Here is a 23891-nt window from a genome sequence, read left to right as displayed (position 1 = left end):
TGGCATGTGGAATCTTCCTGGACCAAAGATCAAACCTGCGTCCTCTGCATTGGCACGTGGACTCTTAACCACTGGACCACCAGGGAAGTCCATTTAATATTCATTTAGATTCACTCACAGATTTACCATTTTCATCGCTCTTCATTCCTTCCTGTTTTTTTTTGACTTTCCATCTGTGATAACCTTCCTCTGCCCAAAGAACAACAACCTCTAGTATTTCCTTTGTACAGATCTACAGGTGACAAGTTCTCTATTCCTCTGTCTGGAAAATCTTTATCTAACCTTTATTTTGGAAGGATATTTTTGCTGAGTATAGAATCCTAGGTTGACAGTTATTTTCTTTCAACACATTGTAGGTACCATTCTATTACCTCTGGTGGTTGAGATTACCTTCATTTCTGTGGTTGACATGCTATCTAACAGTGACTCCTCTGAAGGCAATCCTTTCTTTTTCTTCTTTTGCTTCTTTTAAGATTTCTTCTTTGTCTTTGTCTTTTGCAATTTTACCTCTGATGTGTCTATATGTGGGCTTCTCTTCCTTTATCTTGGTTGGTATTTGACAGAATTTTTAAATCTATAAATTAATGTCTTTCATTATTTTGGAAAACTCTCAGTCATCAGCTCTTTAAATATTGTTTGTTCCCATTCTTTTTCTCCTCTCCTTCTGAGACACTAAGAAAATTAAAAATGTATTAGGCCTTTTCACTTTATCCTCTGTACCTCTTACCTCCTCCTGTATTTTACTTCTTTATGTCTTTCCATATTTATTTATTCTGATTTATTTCCAGGTCACTATATCCCGCTTATGTCTCCTCTGCAGTTAAATCAATCCATTAAATTTGTTCTCTAGAATTTTCGTTGATTTTTTAAAAAAATCAAGTTATCTGTTAATATTCTCAACCTTACCTTTTATCTCCCTGAATATAGTAAATATAATCATTTTAAAGGCTTTGTCTGATAAATCCAGTTACTAGATTTCCTATCTGTGTTTCAAACATCTATTGTTTTTGTAGGTATTTTCTTGTGTATCTGTTTATTTTTTATTGTATGTTTAACTCTGTATTTATGCTTAGGATAATGTTATCTCTTCCCAGGGAGATTAATATTTTCTTCTGCCTGGAACCTGTGAGATTAGCACTATGGGATTTCCAGTATTCCAGGACTACTTCAATCTAATTTACAACACTGGGATGACTGAAAGAACAGGTTCTTCTATTCTACAATAGCGGCCTTAAAATTCCAAACCAAAGCAAATGTGTTTCAACCTATTTTAGCAATCCCTGGACACGAATGTCTATGGTTTTGGTCCTTTTAGGTTATCAAGTATGGCTCAGCTTCTTGGCCTCTCAGCCTTTAATCAGTATAAATCCCCAGAGGAAAAAGGACACCTAAACACCAGACTCACCTCACTCAGACTTCTCTTCTTCTGGTCCTTGCCTGGTAATTTTTGTTATCCTGTGTGTTCTCTAGAATCTACAGGCAGATGTGTTTTATGTTTTGTTTAACTATTTTAACATTTCCTAATGAGAGCATTGTTCTGATTACCTAGTATGCCACAACTGGAGACAGAAGTAAATATTTAATTACTGAGGATGACAGATAACAAATGAACAGTAGTTGAGGGGTTTGTGGAAGCTTGTTAAAAAGATAGAATCATGATCTGGATCAAATAATATTGACCAAAGGGACAAATGCTGGATTAAAAACTTGAGAGAAAGCCCTCTACTTTCACCTAAGTTGCTGTGACTAGGCTACTTACTTATCTGTGGTAAGGATATAAATGTATATACTAATTCAATTTATTCAGATCTAGTTGATGTATCCACTCTTGGGCAACAAACATTTACTAAGCAACTGCAGGCTAGATTCTATTCTAGAAACTTGGTGATTTGATAATAGCTGAGAAGAAAGACATGGAGAGCTTTATTATAAAGGAAAGAGAGTCAGAGAGGGAGAGTTTGGTAACATAGAGAAAACACAAAAAATATATACTGGGGTAAGATTCTGGAAGGAGGTAATAAGATTAAGAAGAGGCAGAAGAACTAGCTCTGATTAGGAAAATGCCACCTCTTATTTGAATTTAAGGAAATAGTATGAAAGAGTCAGTAAGGATACTATTAAACTCACAGAGTTTAGGAATTAGAAAGCTTCTACCTGTTAAGCTCAATTTTCTAGAAGTAGCAGGCAAAGTTAAAGGTGGGATGAGGAGCTTGATGTGAAATCTTGAAGTAACTAATAATTTTCTATGGGGGAAGAAAATCTAATGAGAAACACAAGCAGTTGCCCATTCCATACTATTAGATGATTTTTCTCTAGCAATGCTCAGTAGCCTGGATGTAGGGTAAATGGCTAGAATCACCCCAGATTAGGAGCTTACAGAGCACATGTAATGGAGAGACAAGGGAGCGAAGACTGAACAGGTGGCAGTACGGTCTAACTGGGGCAGAAAGGGAGCAACACACGAGGAGGTGACAGAAACAAGAGAGATGCCAGGACCCTAAAGGTTTAGGCGTACTAATTTTTATTATAAGGGGGTCCTGAACGGTCACTGAAGTAGTGTGTTGGAATAACAGAACATAAAGCATGAATGTTGGAACTGAGATGACAAAGGGTATCAAAGGCTAGGTCAGTGTTTCTTAATCCTTTTTCATCATTACCTCAAGTTGCCTTTTTAGATATTTTCCCCTTAGCTGCCTCTTCTCCCCGAGAGATTTTAATACCACAGATATATTGTGGTATCCATTTATCTGTTGTAATTTCCAAGATGTTTTACTCCTCAAGAACCAATTTTTGCCTCCTTGAGGGTGACATCCCTTTTGTTGAAAACACTTGGGCTAGGGTATTGAATAGTGGTTCACATGCCTGCTTAAGTAACTTTTTCTTATGGCAACTTCTTATTGTCAGGCTCCTTTTTCATATGATAGAAAGTGGTACTCAGGTCTCACCGAAATATTAGTAAAATTCAATATTCTACTTGATTTTATGATCTCAAGGAACTTGCCATCTTATAAAAATTTTTTGGAACTTAACACACTTTGGAATCTATTTAGGTTGCTAATAAATGCTTATTCAATAGTTTAAATGCTACTGAATAGGCTTTTGCTTCAGGGGTGTTCATTTATGGAACTGATATGGGGAAGAATATTTTACACTCAATTTGGTCAATGTTTTCCTATTCACAAGACTAAATTGTTTACTACTGCTATTTTGCAACCAGTCACTTGGGGGCAGCAAAAATGTTGAGGAATCACAGCAGTTCAGCATTTAAACAGGACAGATAGGCACTGTATTAGGCATGGTATGGAAATAAAAATTAGACACGTTGCTTCAAAAACTCTCAGTCTAGTAGAGGGGACAAGACACTGAACAGGAATAATTATAATACAAGATGGTATAGGATGAATGAAATGAGAGGAACCATGTGCCAAAGGAATTCAGAGGAAGGAGAGATCAAAATGGGCTGCAGGGAAGTAGTCAAATATTAATGAAAAATAAGCATTTAAGTAAACCTCAGATGGCATAAGAATTTGCCTGCAAAGCGTGAGACCTGGGTTTGATCCCTGGGTCAGGAAAATCCCTTGGAGAAGGGCATGGCAACCCACTTCAGTGTTCTTGCCTGGAGAATCCCCTGGACAGAGAAGCCTGAAGGACTATAGTCCACAGGGTAACAAAGAGACATGACTGAGTGAGTAACACTTTCACACTTTCACAAGTAAATCTTGATGACAGGTAGAGATCAACAAGGAAAACCTTTCCAGTTAATAGAATGATATGAAGGAAGGAAGTGGTGGAAAACTCAGGGCATTTTGGGTAAATAGAGACCATACAGTAGGATAGTTTCAGTTCAGTTCTGTTCAGTTGCTTAGTCATGCCCAACTTTTTGCGACCCCATGGACCGCAGGATGCCAGGCCTCCCGGTCCATCACCAACTCCCGTAGTTTACCCAAACTCATGTTCATTGAGTCGGTGATGCCATCCAACCATCTCATCCTCTGTCGTCCCCTTCTCCTCCTGCCCTCAATCTTTCCCAGCATCAGGGTCTTTTCCAATGAGTCAGCTTTTTGCATGAGGTGGCCAAAGTATTGGAGTTTCAGCTTCAACATCAATCCTTGCAATGAACACCCAGGACTGATCTCCTTTAGGATGGACTGGTTGGATCTCCTTGCAGTCCAAGGAACTCTCAAGAGTCTTCTCCAACACCACAGTTCAAAAGCATCAATTCTTCAGCACTCAGCTTTCTTCACAGTCCAACTCTTATATCCATACATGACTACTGGAAAAACCATAGCCTTAACTCGATGAAACTTTCTCGGCAATGTAATGTCTCTGCTTTTTAATATGCTGTCTAGGCTGGTCATAACTTTCCTTCCAAGGAGTAAGTGTCTTTTAATTTCATGGCAGCAGTCACCATCTGCAGTGATTTTGGAGCCCCCCCAAATAAAGTCAGCCACTGTTTTCCCATCTGTTTGCCATGAAGTGATGGGGTTGGATGCCATGATCTTAGTTTTCTGAATGTTGAGCTTTAACCCAACTTTTTCACTCTCCTCTTTCATCAAGAGGCTCTTTAGTTCTTCTTCACTTTCTGCCATAAGGGTGGTGTCATCTGTATATCTGAGGTTATTGATATTTCTCCCGGCAATCTTGATAGTCTAGAGGGCCACAGTCCTTGGAGTGTCACAAAGAGTCCAACACGACTGAGCAACTAACACATTCAAAGACTATACAGTTGACCCTTGAACAACATGGGTTTGAACTGAACAGGTCCACTTATATGTGGATTTTTTTCAATGGTAAATACTATAGCACTACATGATCCACAGTCAGGTGAATCCCCAGATGTGGAACCATGGGTATGGAGAAACTATGGATACAGAGAAATCATGGATTCGGAGGGACAACTGTAAGTTATATGTAGATCTTTTTTTTTTTTTTTTTACTTCACAGAGGGCTGATGTCCCTAAACCCTGAGGTTCAAGGGACAACTATAATTCACTGTGTTTAAAATACCTAGTACATACACAGATGAGTTCAGAGGCATTTGGAAAGGACAGCAACCAGTTATGAACATCGGCTAAGGAGTCTAGATTTCAACTGATAAAAAGAACCCATTAAAGAGGTGTCTCAGTGGTCAAAAATCCACCTGCCAATGCAGGAGACGTGGGTTCAATCCCTGGGTTGGGAAGATCCTCTGGAGAAGGAAATGGCAACCCACTCCAGTTTTCTCGCCTGGGAAATCCCATGGACAGAGGAGCCTGGCGGGCTACGGTTCAGGGGGTCACAAACAGTCAGACACGACTTGGAAACTAAACAACAACAAAGAGATGTATGAGTGAGAGACAGGGCCGACAAAGGGGGAAAAACATGCAGACAGACATATAGACATATGCAACCCATGCCCAGAGGTGTGATTAGGTAAGACTGATCTGGTTGCCAGCTCTGTTCATATAGAGTGACGAAAAGAGCTAAACATCGGTTTAAGTGCTAGAGACGCTGGGCAAACCATAGCAGGACATGAGCAATGTGCTTTCTCTCTTCTGCCCACTAGACAAATTTGGGAGGCCCAGAAAGGTTAAATAACACCCTTGAGCTTTCATTTTCCATCACAAAAACAGGCCTATGACCACTGGTCTAATGACAACAGAAACAAAATATCTGTTCATTCAACAGAGGCCATGTAAAAACATAAGAAGCAACTCTCAGAATTCTTTTGCCACTTAAGAAAATAGAAAAAGTTTCTCATCTGTCTCAACTATTTCAAATGATTTTTATTCAAGGGAGCCTGGATCTGTGGTTGCATCACATAAAGCAGTAATAAATCCTTCATACTTCCCATGGATTTCCAAGCTACTAAAAAAATAGCACTAATAATAATTAGTTCTAGATACTGATATTTAATACATGAGTCTTGGCTGTTAAAGAAGAGAATAATGATTAGATATCTAATTTTCACTTCTCTTCCTTGATGTTAAAATAACAATAACAAATACCTATACTACTGATATATTCAGAAGTAACCCAGAGTTTTGTTTATTTGATTAATTTTCACCAATTCTCCATTCCAAATATTCAATAAAAACAAAAAACTACCCCATCTGACTGCTACATTAATTACAGAGTACATAAAAAGCCAAGCCAACTGAGCTGAATAAGTTATCCTACAGCTGACCTCTCTTCTCCTTTGCCTTCTTATTCTCTATCTTACCATAATATTGTTATGAATTTAGCAGTTTATATGGTTCTCTTAATAGTCTGTTTTCTCCATGGGGGCCAAAGTAATGTCTTACATATCTCTATCTCTAGCACCTAGACTAGTGCCTGATACATAATTGGCATGCATGAGCATGTGTGCACATGTGTGTATATGTGAGTGACTGTGTATAAAGGATAAGTGATTTACTTAAAGGGAACTGGCCTTATAAAGAATATGAGAGAAAAGAGAATTACTTTGACAACCAAAATTTCACTATGTCACGAAAAGTTACTTGAAGAAGAATTCTTACCTGGCGTGTCATTACAAAATATGCATACATTGCCATGGCACTTCCATAAGTGATGAAGTAGGTGACTGGCTCCATGATGTCCCAAGAATATTCCCACCAGGTAAGCCGGGCCAAAATGCCAAACTGTGTGGCCATGTAGGCAAGTCCACCCCATAGCACCAAAGTGGTCCTCTTCTCAGCTTTTCTGCTGATTTCAATTCGTACCTATAGATTGTACATGATTGGTCAACTCTAAAGCATTCTGACATAGAACCAATTTTAAACTCTTATTTAAACTGTTCTATGTTCACTTAAGAACAGGGGTTGCAATCAAGATACAAGTTACTCTCAATTCTGGAAAATATAGTTTGTCTTCCTAAATAGTATCTGCAGTTTTTACTGAATAATATTTTATAGGACTAACATTTTTTTAGTACACCAGTAGCTAAAAACATGGTGAAATAAGCTAGTTTCAATAGGTCTTTATCCAACCACAAGATTTTCTTTGAAAGAGGGAAATAAAAATAGGCTAATGTTCTCTCACTGTAGCATTTAAGATTTAATCCATCATTAATTTTTTACTCAAGAGGTCTACTGGGGCAAAATAGCACAGTGAGTCAGAGCATGGACTCTGTATTCAGAACAGCTGAGTTCAGGCCCTGATCTGAGAATTACCATCACTTCATTAATGAGTTGTTCTGTTAAATAAGAGAATACAGGTAAAATATGTAGGACAATTCCTAGCACAAAGTAAATATTCAGTAAAGGATGATAATTATTTTGTTATAGCTGATACATTAAAAAATGCTTTACATTTTGAAAATACAAAGTTTAAATTTCATCTCCCTTTACAATAGCTCCTCAAACATTTCTAAAGGTCTTGAATTTAATGAGAACAACCTTGAGATATATGTTCATTACAAATAAGAAAAAAGCACAATATTAAGAGTATTTATTCTCCTCCTTAATCTCTAATATAGTCTAGTTTCTTAAAGTGGAAATACTTGTATTATTATTAAAAAATAAGGATGACACATCTTCAGTGTAAAACATTCAGCAAAGTATAAAGAAGAAAAATTATTCATAATCCCATTCTTCTATTAGCATTTGGGAATATGTCCCTTCTATTTTCTTCTTTGGGGGTGTGTGTGTGTGTATGTCTGTGTGTATATATGGTTATATGTGTAATATATATTTCAGTTAAAAATGGAATCATACTATGTACTACCATGGGCTTCCCTGGTGGCTCAGTGGTAAAGAATCTGTCTGCCAATACAGGAGATGTGGGGTCGATCCCTGGGTTGGGAAGATTCCCTGGAGAAGGAAATGGCAACCCACTCCAGCATATTTGTCTGGGAAATCCCATGGACAGAGAGCCTGGTGGGCTAAAGTCCTGGGGATCACGAAAGAGTTGGACGACTTAGTGACTAAACAATAACAAAACGCACTAATGTGTACATTATCTTATAATTTACTTTTCATAAAATGAGTTTTCTATAGCATATTAGATCTACTGAATTGTTTTTTAACAGTTGCATGATATTCCATATAATATTAATTCTTAAGTTGGCTAAAATGATTATCCACCTCACTTAGAACCCTTCTTGATCAGCAGTTATTGCAACCTTTGTCATAAAGGTAGTACGTCTGGTTAATGAGAGTATATTCAGGTCTCAAAGCTCTAGGTCCATTATCAAGGCCCAAACTATTTCTTTTAAAGTTGTTTCATAGCTTTAATTGGAAGATTTTTATGATTCAGTTCCCCAAACTCATCAGATTAACATAATTCAATTATATACAACTTGGAGGGGGAAAAAAGCAAACATATATACTCTGGAAAAAATACCAGTGAAGAGAAAAGTGTGAAATTTGAATCTGCACCTTTTCCAGGGGCGCCAGCTGTTCTTTGAGATCTTCTAATCTTTCAATAAGTTCCCTTTCCTTGTTTAACTGGTGCTGCTCGATGCACAGCGTTGTGTATAGCTGCTGGACCAGTGTCTTTACATCATTCAGTGTTGCTGCATTTTCATGGCTTAAGAGGTCTGAAAGAAAAGATTATGCTTTAAAAATTTAAGCCTTAATTCAAGGGCCCCCAATCTCTGAGGCCATAGACCAGTACGTCCTGTCAGATCAGTGGCAGCATTAGATTAGAAATAAAGTGCACAATAAATTAAAACAGGCTTGAATCATCCTGAACTGTACCCCCCAACCTCCCACTGCCCTGGTTGTGGAAAAAATGTCTTCCACGAAATCGGTCCCTGGTTCCAAAAAGGTTGGGGACTGCTGCCTTAAAGAGTTGCTATTCCGAGGGCTATTAGTGGTAAGAACAAGGCAGGTTCATCCACTATAGGGAATCTACCTGCAGTGCTAAACTGAAGGAAAGGGATAGTTCCTTTTTAAAAAGGAAGAGTCAATAAATCCTAGAAAGTAAGTTCCAAATTTGGGCAACTTGAAAATTTGGAAGCCAACATCCACCATTATACTGTTGGAAGTGTAAATGCTACAAGTAATAATAATCTTCATTAGATAAAGACAAAAAATTTAAAATAATATGTTAAAAACTAGTAGAGATGTTTAGAATTAATCTGATTATTATCATGCTTATTAAAATTTTGATCTATAATTTATCTGTGGTCTTGCCATTTTAATTGGTCATTTTTTCCCTTTAGTAACTAACACTTGAGGGAAAAACATACAGTATTTTAAATTTGCAAATACAAAGGTATAAATAAAAATATCATCAGCCTAATAATCTTAGCCTCTATATACTTTCCCCCTAACATATGAATTTTTATTTATTCCTGTTGGGCAAAGACATGGAACAGCTGTATGGGTCTCAATATCAAGCTTGAAAGAGCATAAAGTCATGAGAATGACTGAAAAGGTAAATGATTAAATAATTCTTTGATTCAATATCCTCTTCTGTGAGTAACATGTGTTTCCAGAACTCTAAAAATTATGTCTTGAAAATTTAATAGAAAGCCAGCTAATCTTAGCTGTCAAAGAATTTTTAAAAAAGCACCCAAGTAAAGCTTCTGTTTTAGAATCTTATTAGCCTTAAATGTGACATTCTGTTAACTGGAGCAGAAGGTCAGACTTCTTCTAAATCAAAATAAGACATGGTCAGAATTAGTCATGCATTATATATGGAATTTAGAAAGATGGTAATGATAACCCTATATGCGAGACAGCAAAAGAGACACAGATGTATAGAACAGTCTTTTGGACTCTATGGAAGAAGGCGAGGGTGTGACGATCTGACAGAATAGCATTGAAATATGTATATTATCATATGTGAAACAGATCACCAGGCCAGGTTCGATGCATGAGACAGGGTGCTCAGGGCTGGTGCACTGGGATGACCCAGAGGGATGGGATGGGGAGGTAGGAGGGGGGTTCAGGATGGGGAACACATGTAAATCCATGGCTGATTCATGTCAATGTATGGCAAAAACCACTACAATACTGTAAAGTAATTAGCCTCCAATTAATATAAATTTTAAAAAACTGATTAATTAAAAAAAAAGAAAATTAGGTATGAATGGAGCAGCTTAGGTGAAACTCATTTTAGATTCCAGTATAATTTCTCTAAAAATTTGCTTCCACATCTTCAGAAAAATGTACATTTTAAGTACAATGCAGTGAAAAGAGCTCTGAACTAAAACCAGGAGTCCTATCTAACACTTGTGCCACCCAATACGGTAACCTCTAACTACATGTGGCTGTTGAACACTTAAAAGGTGACTATACTGAACTGAGATGTACTCTATAGAAAATCTACACCACAAAAAAAGTCTTCATATAAGAATATAAAATATCTCATTAATCAAGTTTTATATTGATGATACATAAACTGAAATAATCATAGTGTGGATACATGAGACTAGTTTAAAAGTTATTAAAATTAATTTTACCATGTCATACCATGACATGGATGAAACTTAAAAATCATATGCAATGAAAGAAACCAGACACAAATGGCTACATATTATATGATTCCATTTATATGAAATGCCCATAAGAATTGATGCTTTCAAACTGTGGTGCTGGTGAAGACTCCTGAAAGTCCCTTGGGCAGCAGGGAAATGAAACCAGTCAATCTTAAAGGAAATCAACCCTGAATATTTGCTGAAAGGACTGATGCTGAAGTTCCAAGACGTGGCCACCTGATTTGAAGACCCAACTCATTGGAAATGATTTTGATGCTAGAAAAAATTGAGGGCAAGAGGAAAAGGGGGTGACAGAGGATGAGATGGTTGGATGGCATCACTGTCTCAATGGACTTGAGTTTGAGCAAACTCAGGGAGATAGTGAAAGAGGGAGAGAAGCCTGGCGTGCTGCAGTTCATGCTGCAAAGAATCAGACACAACTGAGCAACTGAACAAGAGCAACAACAGCAAACGGCTATTGAGAGGTGAAAATGGGAGCTGACTGCTATTGGGCATGCAGTTTCTTTTGTGATAATAAAAATGGTCTAAAAGTAAAAAAAAAAAAAAAGAATTAGTCATGCGTGTATTTCAAACATTCTTCAAGGTTGTCCTTCACTAGAGTTACCACAGAAATTCAATCAATAAAAAATTCAAAACAGAGTAGCAAATTGGATTAAAAAAGAGTTGATACAATAATATGGGCTATAGCACCTAGCATAGTATCTCGCATACTTCAATGAATGTGTGCTGCATTAATGGGAAAAGATAAAAGCAAGAACACCTTGAACTAGAGAAGTCATCTGTGTCAACAGGGTCTGTTCTGCACTAAAGCTGCAGCTCACATTCACAAACGATTATACACTTTCCAAAGTTCCAAAAACAGAAAACTGCACTCTGGAATGTCACAGTAAAGTGGTAAAGTCCACGCCTCCTGATTCCCAGGCCTAGAACTGAGTTATAAGGCTTTTATTATATCAATATTAATATTTTCCTGCAAGCTCAGTCCTCTTTCAAAAAGATAATTGTTTAGGTATGTATAAATTATCTATGGTTAACAAAATCCTCTCACACATATTACTCCATATTTATTCTCATAAATATAATCCATAATTTACAAGTGAGGAATTTGAGTTCTTCAATGGGCTTCCCTGGCGGATCAGTGGTAAAGAACCCATCTCCCAATGCAGAAGACGTGGGTTCAATCCTTGGTTCAGGAAGATCCCTGGAGAAGGAAATGGCAACCCATTCCAGTATTTCTGCCTGGGAAATCCCATGAAGAGAGGAGCCTGGTGAGCTACAGTCTATGGGGTTGCAAAAGAGTTGGACACAGAGACTAAACAACAACAGCAGCAATTTGAGTTCTAAAGCAATAAGATTAACAAACATTTTTGTATTAGGTACCAATAACCTGAGATATGCAGATGACACCACCCTTACGGCAGAAAGTGAAGAAGAGCTAAAGAGCCTCTTGATGAAAGTGAAAGAGGAGAGTGAAGAAGTTGGCTTAAAGCTCAACATTCAGAAATCTAAGATCATGGCATCCGGTCCCATCACTTCATGGCAAATAGATGGGGAAACAGTGGAAACAGTGGCTGACTTTATTTTGGGGGGCTCCAAAATCACTGCAGGTGGTGATTGCAGCCATGAAATTAAAAGACACTTACTCCTTGGAAGGAAAGTTATGCCCAACCTAGACATCATATTAAAAAGCAGACACATTACTTTGCCAGCAAAGGTCCGTCTAGTCAAGGCTATGGTTTTTCCAATAGTCAGGTATGGATGTGAGAGTCGGACTATAAAGAAAGCTGAGCACTGAAGAACTGATGCTTTTGAACTGTGGTATTCAAGAAACTCTTGAAAGTCCCTTGGACTGCAAGGAGATCCAACCAGTCAATCCTAAAGGAAATCAGTCCTGAATATCCACTGGAAGGACTGATGTTGAAGTTGAAACTCCAATACTTTGGCCACCTGATGCAAAGAACTGACTCTTTGAAAAAGATCCTGATGCTGGGAAAGATTGAAGGCAGGAGGAGAAGGGGACGACAGAGGATGAGATGGTTGGACAGCATCACTGACTCAATGGACATGAGTTTGAGCAAGCTTCAGGAGTTGGTGATGGACAGGGAAGCTTGGTGTGTTGTAGTTCATGGGGTCACAAAGAGTCAGACACAACTGAGCAACTGAACTGAACTGAACTGAGCTATTCACTACAGAAGCACATGCTCAATCGCTTCAGTCATGTCCAACTCTTTGCAATCCCATGGACTGTAGATGGGCAGGCTCCTCTGTTCATGGGATTTCTCAGGCAAGAATACTGGAGTGGGTTGCCATTTCCTTCTCCAGGGAATCTTCCCAAACAAGGGATAGAACCCACATCTTCTGTAGCTCCTACATTGGCAAGTGGATTCTTTACCACTGAGCCACCTAGGAAGCCTCACTGTGGTGGGGAAAAATCAAATATAAGCTAGTTCCTCTCCTTAATGAAACCTCATAATGATATTCACAAAATTGCAGAGCTAGCAGGGAGTGGCAAAAGATCTGACTGATTGTCCAATGACTTTTATTTCATGCTCTTTCCTTTTCTATTTCCACTTTCAAATCATAATTACACTTAAAAGTGCTTAGCAATCCAGGGAGAGAGGAAGGGAGGAAAGAAGAAAGGAAGCAAACATGCAAACTAAATAGACCCTCTCATCTTCCTTTTCCTAATGAAGCATAAACGTTAATGATCAAATATGTGCAGTCAATCATAACCTGAAAATCTATAAAATCTGAAATCAGGCTTGGTATTTGTTTCATAAAAAAGTCAGTTTCTATTAAAATGTCATTCACTGAAAACATTATTTTAAAACTAATATTCATATTATGAGTTCTGCTGTGTAGAAAATTTATTTTTTATTTCAATCTTTTCTTTCATGGCTTCTTTTGTATTTTACGGTATAGTTAGAAACATTGCTCAATCCAAGTTTGTTTCTCTGTTGATTTTTTTGGTTACAATAAATTATAAAATAAGTAGTTAAGTGAATGGGTACATACATTTATACATTCATACAGTAGACAGCAGCTACGAAAATACCAGCTATGCTCTGGTATTTTAAGGTTTTCAGAATACACTGTTAGGTAAGAAAAGCAGTCTGGTGGTTTAATACCCTGACATTTAGTTTCACTGGAATGATGTTTCCCTAAATAGCCTCAATTCCCCAAAATTCCCTGTGTGGTTCTGAACTAGAGTTGGCCACAGAGAGACTTAAGTGAGATTCTGGAAAGTAGAAAGAAGCGGAAGCCCTGCAGAAGCTCTGAAGGCAGTAAGACAGGTGCAGAGGTGCCTGGAGACGCCAGCGTGTACCTGCTCTCCCTGGCTCTGTATCCAGCTCTTTATTCTCAACTGCCACCTCTGATGATTAACAGCAAATTCACACCTACAGTCAGGGGCACCTTCTGGAGCTATGCTGTCCAAAACAGTAGCTGCTTGCCATGTGTGGCTATTTAAATTAATTAAAGTGAAATAAAATGTAAAATTCAGTTTCTCGGTCATACCAGTCACATTTCAAGTGCTCAATAGGCACACAGGACTGATGGCTACCATACTGAACAGTGCAGAAATGGAACATTTTCATCATTACAGAAGTTCTGTTTGATAACACTGTCTCAGCGATTTCTCCACCAGCCCTTTTTTTGCCAATTCTCCTTAACCTAAGAGTTAAGGAGAATTTCCAGGTTCCCTGGCAAGCTTTCATTTGTCCACATTTGCCACCACTTCAAAATTGGTACCTTTTCTCTCATCTTTCAAGCTCCCCTTTACAGACTTTTACTTCTTTACATTCATCTACAACTGTACAGTCTCATGCCTATAATAAATCTTCTATTCCATATTATTCAGAGCTCTGCTTCCCCAATTGAATCCTGACTGACATATGCAGTATGTATGATATGCTATTTTTTGCATAAAAAGGGGAAAAGATTATGCATTCACACTTGCTTATGAATGAACTGACTATCTCTGACAGGAAGCATAAAAAACTAAGAACAATGCTTGCTGGTAAGAGGAGAAAAGGGTGGCTGGTAAAACAGGAATGAGAAATTTTTTCCTATATATTTTTAGACTTTGGAATTTGAACATTGTGAATGTATTACATATTCAAAACAAATAAGATTTTATGTGCTCCAACATACCTTCAAACAGTAATGAAAAGATTATAAAATGATAATTCATAGGAGATCAATCTTACAGATTTCCAGTTTTAGACCTGGCTGAACAAAGAGCCGTTATCTTTCTGACCAGGTATCAGAAAAGCCCTGGCAAACTCAGGGGACTTAGCTTTATTTTGTTAAGATTTTCCTGACAGGGAGAATATGCTTCCATGGTATTGTCACAGCAGAGGAAAACAATTTCAAACCTCTCAACCCTGAAAAATCTGCCCACATATTTGGAGATGAAATTATAGGAAGAGAGAAGATAAATCTGCTAATGGCTTAACAGAAACACTTCTGGATGACTTGAGTATGCTTCACTAAAAATGCAGTTAAGATGTTTTTTAGTGTTTCTGCACATGCCATCAATGCCAGGATAATTAAGGTACACAAAGATAGAGAGATGTGAAAAAATAATAGGGGTTAAACAGTCTTTTCAGCTAGTATAATGGTTTGGAAAAGACTCTGGCTATCTGAGTCACTGGTATTTGGTTTGCCTGTTCAACTGTTTCTCTCAGTTATTCACATTATTAGGACAGAAGCAAGGTCTCCAGTATCCTCTGGATGGATAAATGAGACAAAGGGCTCAGTGGTGCCAATCAAAATGATTCTTTTTATTACAAAAACTTTCAGACTCTTTGCAACCCCCATGGACTGTAGCCCACCAGGTTCCTAACGCCATGGAATTCTCCAGGCAAGAATACTAGAGTGGGTTGCCATTTCCTTTTCCAAGGGATCTTCTCAACGCAGGGATTGAACCCAGGTCTCCTGCATTGCAGGTGGATGCTTTACTGTCTGAGGTACTAGAGAAGCCCCAAGATGAAGTTTAAAAGCATCTAATTGCTAAAATAACTACTTCTCTCATCCTGCAGAGGTCAGAGGGGGAATCCAGCCATATATAGCTATGGTGACCAAGAGAATGCAATGGAACTTGCAAACAGCCTTCCTACTATGACCTGCCCCTTTGTTCCATTTCAGCTTTTTCCTGTTTCTTCCCTCCAAAGAGTTGTTAGTACTTAGGTATCTACGTACTATGTAGTACCTGTGATCTAATAACTATATTAAGATCTAATAACTATATTAGATCCTACATGAATAAGTTCTCTATCCTCAGTGCCTGGTGAAGTGTGTGAAGTTAAAGTTTACTGGTGTACAACGTTCATAGAGCATTTTTAGTTCTAAAGTGCTACCCGAACACAGGGAAAAGAAAAACAGGAGAGAAAAGCGAAAATTAAGGGAGGGTAAGGAATGAGTAGATAAAATGGTGTGTCAAGACTTTAAAAACTATTCTGGTGCTCACTTTGGCAGCACATATATAGTAAAACTGGAACGATACAGAGAAGATTAGCATGGCCCCTGTGCAAGGATGGCACACAAATTCATGAAGCGTTTCACATTTTTCTGTATGGGGAGGGAGATGGGAGGGGGCTTCAAGAGGAAGGGGACATATGTACACCTATGGCTGATTCATGCTGATGTTTGACAGAAAACAACAAAATTCTGTAAAGCAATTATCCTTCAATTAAAAAGTAATTAATTAAAAAAGAAATCTGAAAAAAAAAACTATCCTGGGAAAGTTTTCCTTCATTAACTATTTTAACTTGTATTAGATAAATTGTATTTGTTCCATCTGCTTGACGTATATACAAAATCCTAGTGTTTTCATTATCTAACACCCCAAATCTAGTGCTTTCAATTTATTTTCTCCATTTGTGAGTGAAAGTTGCTCAGTCGTGTCCGACTCTTTTCGACCCCAAGGACTATACAGTCCATGCAACTCTCCAGGTCAAAATACTGGAGCGGGTAGCCTATCCCTTCTCCAGCAGATCTTCCTAACCTAGGAATTGAACCGGGGTCTCTTGCATTGCAGGCGGATTCTTTACCAACTGCGCTTTCATTAAAAACAGTTACAATGTTGAGACTAATAGGCTTACTCTTCTGGATAAGCAGCCTCCCTCTCAATATAGAAATTCAACTGCTTTCTTACTGAATGCAACTGGAAAAGAATGGTAACTTGAAGGCCCGCATTATCTTCCTCAGACAGGGAGAAGAGATAATATAATGGAAACACTACCTTGTGTGTGTGTGTGTGCTGAGTCACTGAGTCATGTCTGACTCTTCACGACCCTATGGACTGTAACACACCAGTTTCCTTTGTCCATGGGATTTGCCAGGCACAAATACTGGAGTGGGTTGCCATGCCCTCCCCCAGGGTATTTTTCTGACCCAGGGATCAAACTTGCGTCTCCTAAATTGGCAGGCAGATTCTTTACCACTGAGCCACATGGGAAGCCCTAAAACTTACATTTTTTCAAAAGAAAAAAATACTTAGTTTTACTGTGTTTTAAAAGTTAAGGGGAAAAGTGTTTATAAACTTAAAGGAGTATTATTTAAGCTTCTGTGAAAAATGGTATATAATGACTGAATCTCTCATTGGCTAATAAAGCAGAGCTGAGAGAGCTTTGATGTCTAGATTTAAATATTAAAATTATCTTTTTAAGTTCTATAGTAATGCTGCTAATGAGCTTACCAGATTTCACATTTCAATTTACAATTATCCCATGAATTAGACTCCTGACCCTTGCAAACTTCACGTCTGTCTTCTAGCGAAGGTGGACAGATATTCTACAGCTCTGAGGTATAGGTAAGTCAAAGAGTTATATATACCTACCAAGTTGATTATCAAAGAATCAAATATAATTTCTCCCTTTTCAGTTTTAACCTTTATTTTCCTTATTCAACTTGAGAATAGTCTTATTAAAAAAAACTAAAACATATTCATTTCTATTTAAAAAACACAGTATTAGATAAGATGGTTGGAAATATCCATTGTTTAAAATACCTCTAGTTTTTGAAAACATAATAGATGGAAGCTTGTATCATTACTTTCCTGATTGTTATACCTTACATAAGACTATATCAGTCAACTTTTAATATTTTACTGAGATTCTATTTCCTTTGGATATATACCCCAAAATGGGATTGCTGAATTATGTGGTCGTTCCATGTTGGTAAAAGGGTATTAATTTTATAATTATAAGATGAATAAGTTCTGGGGATCTAATGTACAGCATGATGACTATAGTTAAAACTGTAATGTATACTTAAATGTGGCTAAGAAAGTAGACCTCAAGTATTCTCATCAAAAAGAAATGGTAACTGTGTGAAATGATGGAGGTATTAACTAATTTTACTGTGATAATCACTTCTCAATACCTAAGTGTATCAAATTATCACACTGTGTATCTTAAATGTACATAATATTATGTGTCAGTTATATATCAATAAACCTGGGGAAAAAATAAAGAGTAAATTTAAACAACAACAACAACAAAAAAAAACTAAGTAAAATAAGGCCTGTACTTCTGCTATTTTAGAGAACTTTTCTAGTTCAAGAATCAGAGAATAAAGAAGAAAAACATATATTAGCATAGCTAATATATATAGCTAACAATTCTTGGTTTACATGTTTAGTTATTCCAACTTAATAAAATCTGACTTAGTAATGTCTATTTAAAGGATACTTTAACTCACTTAATTTACTCAATATAGAATGATTACCTAAATCAACAGATATGCAAAAATCACAGGACCTTCCCTCTGAGCACTTGAAAAGAAAAAGGATTAAGAAGGATTCAGAGAAGACAGAGATCACTTCTGGTTGGCTGGGAGTCAGAGAAAGGACAGGATCATGAAAGGCTTCATGGAAGAGCTGACATTGATGACTGTGACATGAAGAAATGGGAAAAAAGGGAAAAGGCATCTCAGAGGAAAGGTGAGCAAACACTAACATGGCAAAGATTGAGGACATAGTTCAGGAAAGAAGAAAGGAACACACAGTGGAGGAAAAGTAGCATCACTTAAATGGAAAAGAGAAAAAATTTAAAGGTAGAGGCAGACCAGATTTTGAGGAAGGCGTTCAATATTTAGGCTTTTACTTTTTCTACATTAGGGACAATTCACAAAAGAAGAATGGAGGGGACTTCCCTAGCGGACCAGGAGTTATGAATCTGTGATTCCACTGTAGGGGGCACAGGTTTGATTCCTTGTCAGGGAACTAGAATTCTGTGCAGCAAAAAAAAAACAACAACACAAAAAAGCAGAATGGAAAAAAATAAATGTCTTAGGAAGCTGATGGATGCAGTGGTGGTAGTAGGAGGGGAATTAACAACAGCAGCAAGTGACTGACTATCAAGGCAAAGAGAGAAAAACGACCAAAAAGACATACTTCAAAATGCTATTTCAGAGGGTTATTTAATACCATCAGTACTGTGCAGAGTCACATTGGAGAGCAGGGTGAAAATAAAAATCAGTAATACTGATTGTCTTTATTCAAATTTTTGATGTTTTATCATGAATTTTTTGCATTAACTTTGGTTTTTAACAGTAGTTCTTGAAAATATTTGATTACTGAGTTTCCTGGCGTGTTCTTAGAATCTGCACCTAAGGCAAATATGCTTTCACACAAAAGCATATACATGTCAGAAGTTCCTAAGAACTATTATTGTACAATAATTGACTTTCAGACTGTTAACCCCTAGCCATCAAAAAAAAGGGGAGTTAATTCCTGGTACATGCATTTAAGAGGACAGGGAGTTCCATAATTTGTTTACAAAAGGTTCCCCAAATAACATTAAAATAATGTTACTTTTAGCTTAATGGAGGGAAGGAGTTTAACTTATGTACAACCCTTCTGGTTTCTATGTTTTAGTCAGTATACTAACCAACTGCTACCTATATGTAAAACTTTGAGTATTCTTTGAATACTGTCTGTTTCTCAAGTTTATCCAGGGAAAAACAAAGTTCCTTCCAAAAGCCCTTCTCATGTTTCTCTGACCTTATCAAGGTTACTTTTTACCTCTCTTTGGTGGTCGTACATAATACGTTAAGTCATTAATGACCAGCTTAAAGTCGTCAAGGAGGAGGAGGTCTATTCCTGTTGAGGCAGCAACTCGAACGCCATCTGTGAAAAATTTAAATGTGAAAATTTTAATTCGTCATATGTCCATAATTATTCAAGAGTGGTCAGGAAAGAAAGCAATCCTCAAAACAGATTTTAAAATTATGTCTTTTAAATTTCAGTTAGCTTTTTGCCTTATCCCCAAACTCCATGTGAAATAAAGCTTATATTATCTGAGGCTTTTTGTTTTCATGGCCTCAAGTCTGTTAAGATTTAACAAAGTACTTTTCTGGCAGAACTTCATGAACAAATGAAATAATTACATAGATGCATAGGTGTCATCTCGAAACCTAGGGTCACTGGGAGAGCTGCATGGATGTCTATTTGTCTATGATGGAAATTGATTGTTAAAAAACCACCATCTTCTAGTATATGGAACTTTGTAGTATAGTTACTGATTAGTTGCCAATAATTCAGTAGGGGCAGATGCTAGGGTGAGCAAAGTACACCAAGTTCATCTATTAATTATGAGTTGAGAATTAAGCATATTTAAACTACAGGGACTTACTGTACTAGGCTTTTATGTTTTCTGTACATTTAGAATTTTTCAAAGTGAAAGTGGTAAAAATGTAAGGCACTTAAAAAATAAATAAATGAAATGGATGTCATGTCAAGTGGGAATTTTAGTGCCTTATTTTCTATTACTTTCAAATCACATGTCTTTATTTTATAAACGTTTATGTGAAAGACATGAAAAGATCTAAAAAGAAGTCCTAATATTTCATATCTTCAGAGATGATGGCTCAACTACTGGATAAGTTTATTCTATGCCTAAGGTAATGACAAAAGGTCTCAAAAGTATAAAATATGATTGATGGCTCATCTTTGCCCATGGCATTATATGTGAGGTGCTTTTGAATGAGATCCCTGTGTAGTAATATATACCCTTGCTAAAACTGAACATATTCTAAAAACTGGGAAAGAAATCACTGTCTCTCCTGACATTTGCTAAGCAAAAAATTATGTCCCAAAGTTAAAAGCATGGGATTCATTTGCAGCGCCTGTGTGTGTGTGCGTGTGTGTGTGTAGAAGCAGTTTAGAGGGGGAACAAGGGGTGGGTGGAAATGAATAATGAAGGTGACTATACCTGGTGAATAGATTGCAACTCTGTCAATTCCCCGATCCTCTTCTTGTAGTTGTCGTAAAAACACACCAACAGAGTCTGAGATAGGTTTGAGTGTGAACTGACAGCGTTCACGCCGGGATGGTAGCCTCACAGATATCACAGGTAACCCATTTTGATACACCACTGTCACATCTGAATGAAAAAGACCCATAATCATATGATAATCAGATTTCATTATAAGTTAAAGTGATATTATTAATCTTCTTAAATGGGGGTTTATTATTATTAGTGTGGTTTAAAATGTTTCCAAAGGTTCAAGAATATGCCCTTTAGCTTTAACTGAAGATTATTCCAGGAATTGACTTATGGAAGATTATATCTATCACACAAATCACTTTTCAGAAAAAATAAAATATGCAGAGGATTATCTTTTAAGTGGGTCAAGAAAAGGCTTTCCCAGAAACCTGAGGTAAAGTTCTTGGTATTGGTGAATACAAACCCTGATTCCATTTACTAAAATTTTATTAAGTAGCCAGAGATTGGTGGGCCAGATTCTATATCCTGTAGGAGAAGGCTCTTGCAGCCAGAGCTTTCAAGGATTTGTGGGGAATAACATGTGAACGTATACTAATAAGTAAGACTTACTCAAGGACAGCAACTCTTATTTATTGTACATATAATATTATATCCAAGGTGCTTGATAAGTAAGCATTCTCTTATACCATGTGGACATACTATGATACAATAAAAACAATTTCTTTTAAGTTCTCTTAAACATTTTCCTGAGGTTAGCAAGAAGTTAAAGCTCAACATTTTGGGACTTATTAACAAAAAGTTATTAAGGGAAACATTATCATAAGCTACACAACTGACAGGATTTTCTACAACAGTTTGGCACAGAATTCCTTATTTTCTTATCTTATTCCTTAATTCTTAATTTATAGAACCTTAGTCTCTAAAACAAGTGTCAGAATAACTCTTTCAAATCATTTTCAAATGAATTTTCAAATAAATTTTGAACAAGAATTTTTTACACAAGCAACCACGCATTTAAAGACGGTAATTTAGCATTAGCCTGTAAAAGGAAAACAGGGTATGGAGTCAAATCTGGTATGGAATCCTGACTTAAACTTTGGACATATTATATAACTTCTGTGAGCCTCACTTTTTCATATATCAAATGAACTTAATCCCTAACTGATACAGTTGTTGTGAGGAATAAATAAACCATTTATAACAACATACTGCTTTTAGATGAGTGATGTTTATTTATTAGCTTTGTTAAAAAAAGAATTAAAAGATACATTCTATAAAGTTTGTAAGGATTCATACTCCTTAAAACTGAAGAGCTGAGAAGAAATCTACATAGAACAATGTTCTAGAGATTCTAAATGCATTAAACTTTCATAATTGTAGTCATTTACATATTTTTCCTTGCCTGGTCTAATAAATGATAACACCTATAATGAATACAGAAGCCTCACACTACATTGTTCAAGACTTAAATAACACTTATTGAAACACAGTTTATCAATAACAAAATACATTCTTATTTGAAATGAATATCTGATGAATTCTGATGTAACAGGATAAAGAACATTTCCATCAGCCCCCAAATTCTCTTGATCCTCACTCCAGTTAACCCCTGGGCAACTACTGACTGGATTTTTGTCACCATAGATTATGTTCAGTTTTTTAAGACTTTTATACTGCTGGAATAATATAATATAGCATGTACTCTTTTGTACCTGGATGATTTTGAGATTCATCCATGTTGTTACATGCATTAGTAGTTGATTTGTCTTTATTGCTGAGTAGCATTTAACTATATATGGATACACTATAATTTTGTTCATCCGTTTACCATGACTGACAGGTGGATTGTTTCCAGGTTTTGGCTACTATGAATAAGCTTTCTATGATTATTTACTTACAAGTTTCTGAGTAGACACATGTTTTTGTGGTATACCTTTTCCCATCCTTTTACTTTTAACCTACCCATGTCTTTATATTCTAAGTGGGTTTCCTGCAGACAACATATGGTTGAGTCTTGCTATTTTACCCAATCTGACAATCTCTGTCTTTTAAAGTATGTATATAATTTGCATTTAATAAATTATAAATATGGTTATGTATAAGTCTGCCATCTTGCTACTTTTCTTGACTCAGTTCTTTCTTCTACTTTCCATCTATTCTTGCCCTCTTTTAGATTAACTGAGTATTCTTCTGATTACATTTAATCTCTACTATGCGCTTCCCTGGTTTCTCAGTGGTAAACAATCTGCCTGCCAATGCAGGAGACGCAGGTTAGATCCCTGGGTCGGGAAGATATCGTGGAAAAGGAAATGGCAACCTACTCCAGTATTCTTGCTTGGGAAATCCCTTGCACAGAGGAGCCTGGTGGGTTACAGTCCATGGGATTACAAAAGAGTTGGACATAACTTAGCAACTAAACAACAATACCAACAACAAACTGGCTTATTAACTGTACCTCTTCATGGTTTTTGGTTACTCTACAGCAAGTAATGGCAATGCTTTTCTATAAAGGGTAAATATTAAATAGTTTAGGTTTTTGGTGGTCATAAGATCTCTGTTGCAACGTAAGACTTGGCACTGTGGTACAAAAGCAGCCCTAGGCACTATGTAAACAAATATGCATGGCTGTGTTTCAACAAACTTTATTCACAAAACTAAGGAATGCACTGGACTTGGCCTATTGGGGTTTGCAGAACCCACCTCAAGGGTTTGCAGTATACATCTTTAATTATCACAGTTAACCTTCAAGTAGTATTATACCACTTTAGATAGAGTGTAAGAACCTTACAACAATATGCTTCCATTTCCCCTGTATTGTGCTACTGTTCTACATTTTATTTCTATATGTTATAAACCACAAACTATTTTTACTTTGACAACTAATTATATTTGAAAAATTTCAAAATGAGCAAAGTGTCTTTGATATTTATGTACATATTCACCCTCTGGTGTTCCTGTTTTTTTTTTGGTATAATCCACATTTCCATTTGGTATCATTTTCCTTTTGTCTCATGAGATTCCTTAAACATTTCTTGTTGGGCAGATATGTTGGCAATAAATTCTCTCAGTTTTGGTTAAGTCTGAAAAAGTCTTTATTTCTTCTTCATTTTTGAAAGACAATTTTGCTGTTTAAAAATCTAGGTTTTTTTTTTCCTCCCAGTACTCTAAAGAACTTCCGGTTTATATAGTATGTTATACATTTGTGTACATTCTTATCTTTGTTCCTTTGT

The 23891-nt window shown here is 36.8% G+C and overlaps 1 protein-coding gene and 1 non-coding gene across 2 annotated transcripts in view; one reads left to right on the top strand and one right to left on the bottom strand.

Annotated features, from left to right (window-relative positions):
- The window catches only part of MCU (mitochondrial calcium uniporter), a 207053-nt gene that overhangs the window by 7240 nt on the left and 175922 nt on the right, over nucleotides 1–23891 (bottom strand). Inside the window, exons 3-6 of the mRNA XM_065922547.1 lie at nucleotides 20647–20817; nucleotides 19458–19562; nucleotides 8361–8521; nucleotides 6501–6704 (exon numbers count right to left, since the gene is read on the bottom strand). Of these exons, the coding sequence (XP_065778619.1) occupies nucleotides 6501–6704; nucleotides 8361–8521; nucleotides 19458–19562; nucleotides 20647–20817 (641 nt within the window). The remainder of the gene's footprint in view (nucleotides 1–6500; nucleotides 6705–8360; nucleotides 8522–19457; nucleotides 19563–20646; nucleotides 20818–23891) is intronic.
- On the top strand, nucleotides 15892–16000 carry LOC136162066 (U6 spliceosomal RNA). Its single transcript, XR_010661916.1, has one exon. It is a non-coding gene; the product is annotated as a U6 spliceosomal RNA (small nuclear RNA).

Source organism: Muntiacus reevesi, chromosome 2, assembly GCF_963930625.1.
Source record: "Muntiacus reevesi chromosome 2, mMunRee1.1, whole genome shotgun sequence".
Classification (NCBI taxonomy): domain Eukaryota; kingdom Metazoa; phylum Chordata; class Mammalia; order Artiodactyla; family Cervidae; genus Muntiacus; species Muntiacus reevesi.
This window is presented reverse-complemented; position numbering and strand designations above follow the sequence as displayed.